This window comes from Hibiscus syriacus, unplaced genomic scaffold (assembly GCF_006381635.1).
Source record: "Hibiscus syriacus cultivar Baekdansim isolate YM2019G1 unplaced genomic scaffold, ASM638163v2 tig00117040_pilon, whole genome shotgun sequence".
NCBI lineage: Eukaryota > Viridiplantae > Streptophyta > Magnoliopsida > Malvales > Malvaceae > Hibiscus > Hibiscus syriacus.
In genome coordinates, this window is record NW_024063535.1 from 73624 (window position 1) to 75778 (window position 2155).

Sequence of the window (2155 nt, forward strand, 5' to 3'; positions counted from 1 at the left end):
ATTTATACTCTTTCCATGAACCACCAACAATCATACTAGTTTTGCACTAAATCTACTAGTTTCTCCTCCTTTGCACCTATAATGCTCAGATTCTTCATTATTCTTGAAATATTCATACTTGATACTTGTGTCTGACATTCACGAATGAGTCTGAGTAACGTATTTCTTGTGATTTATACTCCAAATTAAAGAGGAAAAAGAAAGGAAAGAAAGCTAAATGTGAGTTTGCATAAGAAAAATGCACTAATGAGAGAGAAAGTCAATCTGGTTTACACAACACTGAGGAGTACATCATTCATGACTTTACCTATACGAGCTTACATGTATACATATATGTAAACCCTCAATGATACCTCAGACAAACCAGATAAGATCCTCCATAACCAAAAGTTGCATAACAGAAGAAGAAGAAGTGACAATCAGAGAAAAAGAAAAGGTGTTTTAAGCGTCGTTGAATGCTTAGTTTCCATGTCAGAATCAAACCGTTTTCTCTCCGACGAGCTCGCCATCGTCGGCAGCACCACTTCCTGTGAAGCTCCGATGAGATATCTCTGACTTAAACTTTGACATGTATTACAAAGGAAACACCTGATATGCCTGAGAGCCAAGAAATTAGCTTGATGAACCCATTGATCACACTTCCTACACAGATACGCATCGTCAGCTTGACAATACAAGGAAGCCCTGGAATTGCAGAGCTCACAGTTCACCAACCTTGAAGACAAACCCTGTTTCGGACAAGAAAGCGAGTTGTTCCCATCTTGTTGTAAACCTCTGCACATTTTCAGACGATACGGAAAGCTAAGAAGGCTGGGAGAGAAATACCCAAGTATATATAAACCAGTAAGATCGAATGTTCTGTGATTTTTTTTTTGGGGGGTATACCAAGAAGCAATAAATGTTGAAACTTGTGGTTGAGAAATTGGTTTTCTCTAAACAATGGAACACGTAAGAATCTTTAAATAATTGTAGCAAAAGAGTGGTGATTTTCACCGGTCTTTGAGGGAGTGTAATAATTATGATTTAAACCCCAAGCTTAAAGCTTGTTGTTGTTCGAGTGGTTACAAAGTCAATTATAGTTTACTAAAGAGACAAGTTTTGTTTTCATGGCCGAGAATTAAAGCTCTCTGTTTTTGTGAAGGGCTGTGGTACCCCACCAACAGTACTGTACCACCAGCTCTTATCTCTCAATGCTTCTTCGGCTGCAGTTCCCTATGCAGGACAAAAATTTATACTTTTAGCAACGTTTACAAGACGTCTGTTGGCAAAAATCTATATAAAGGTTTGGCTTAATACACGAATTACTCCCTAAAGTTGGCAGCTTTTCTCAACTTCATACTTTAAGTCTTTTTTAGGATCAATTTGATACTTAAACTCGTTTTTTTTAATTTTTTTTTGAATCATCCCTTATATTTTGGTTCGATTAATCTTATTTTTTTTAGTATTTTGAATTTTCATACTTTATTTTAATAAAATAATTTTATTTTATGGCTTTTAAACATTATATGATAAAATTTTAAGTCGTTTTTTTAAAATATTTTTAAAATATTTCTTAAGTAAATAAAATATAATTAATAGTATTTTATAATATTTTTAGGTTATTTCATTATTTTTAAATATAAAATACGTACTTTTACATTGTAAATATTAATGTTAAATTAAAATTTAGTTCGATTCAAACAATCATAAATTTTCAACTTATGAACTATAAATTGTTTAAACATCACGATTCAATTAAATTTTTGGTTAATCGATTTTTTATCGAATCATAATTCCATCAACCAATAAGATTACAACATGCAAAATTTATTGAAAATTATTTTTTGAAAAGATCTAAACCTAAACTAACATACACGTTCAGATTACACTGCTCAAACTCAAGTCTTCTTGAAAAAACAAAATTCCTTTAACGACCGGAACCACTCCAATGGTTCTTGAAATTAGTATTTCGATCGACTAATATCATGTTAACAACCTGATTAATTGTCGATATGTTAAATTAAATAGAGACCAATTTGGATTTTTTTTAAAATTCAGATACCAAATCGAAGGAGAAAACGAAATTTATAGACCTATCGAACATTAAGCCAAAAGTTTATGAATGATTTGTTGGTGAAATGAATGTGGGGGAGAAGAGGGAGTGGAAGCAAAGGGA

General features: G+C 32.4%; 1 protein-coding gene across 1 annotated transcript; it reads right to left on the minus strand.

Moving 5' to 3' along the window:
• Nucleotides 1-208: 208 nt before the first annotated feature.
• On the minus strand, nucleotides 209-984 carry LOC120197054 (B-box domain protein 30-like). Its single transcript, XM_039198688.1, has one exon. The coding sequence runs from the start codon at nucleotides 780-782 to the stop codon at nucleotides 420-422; it is 363 nt and encodes a 120-aa protein (XP_039054619.1). The 5' UTR covers nucleotides 783-984; the 3' UTR covers nucleotides 209-419.
• Nucleotides 985-2155: the final 1171 nt, after the last annotated feature.

What these genes read in the sequence shown, in the direction of transcription:
- LOC120197054 (XM_039198688.1), bottom strand. Translation starts at nt 782, where the DNA reads ATGTGCAGAGGTTTACAACAAGATGGGAACAACTCGCTTTCTTGTCCG.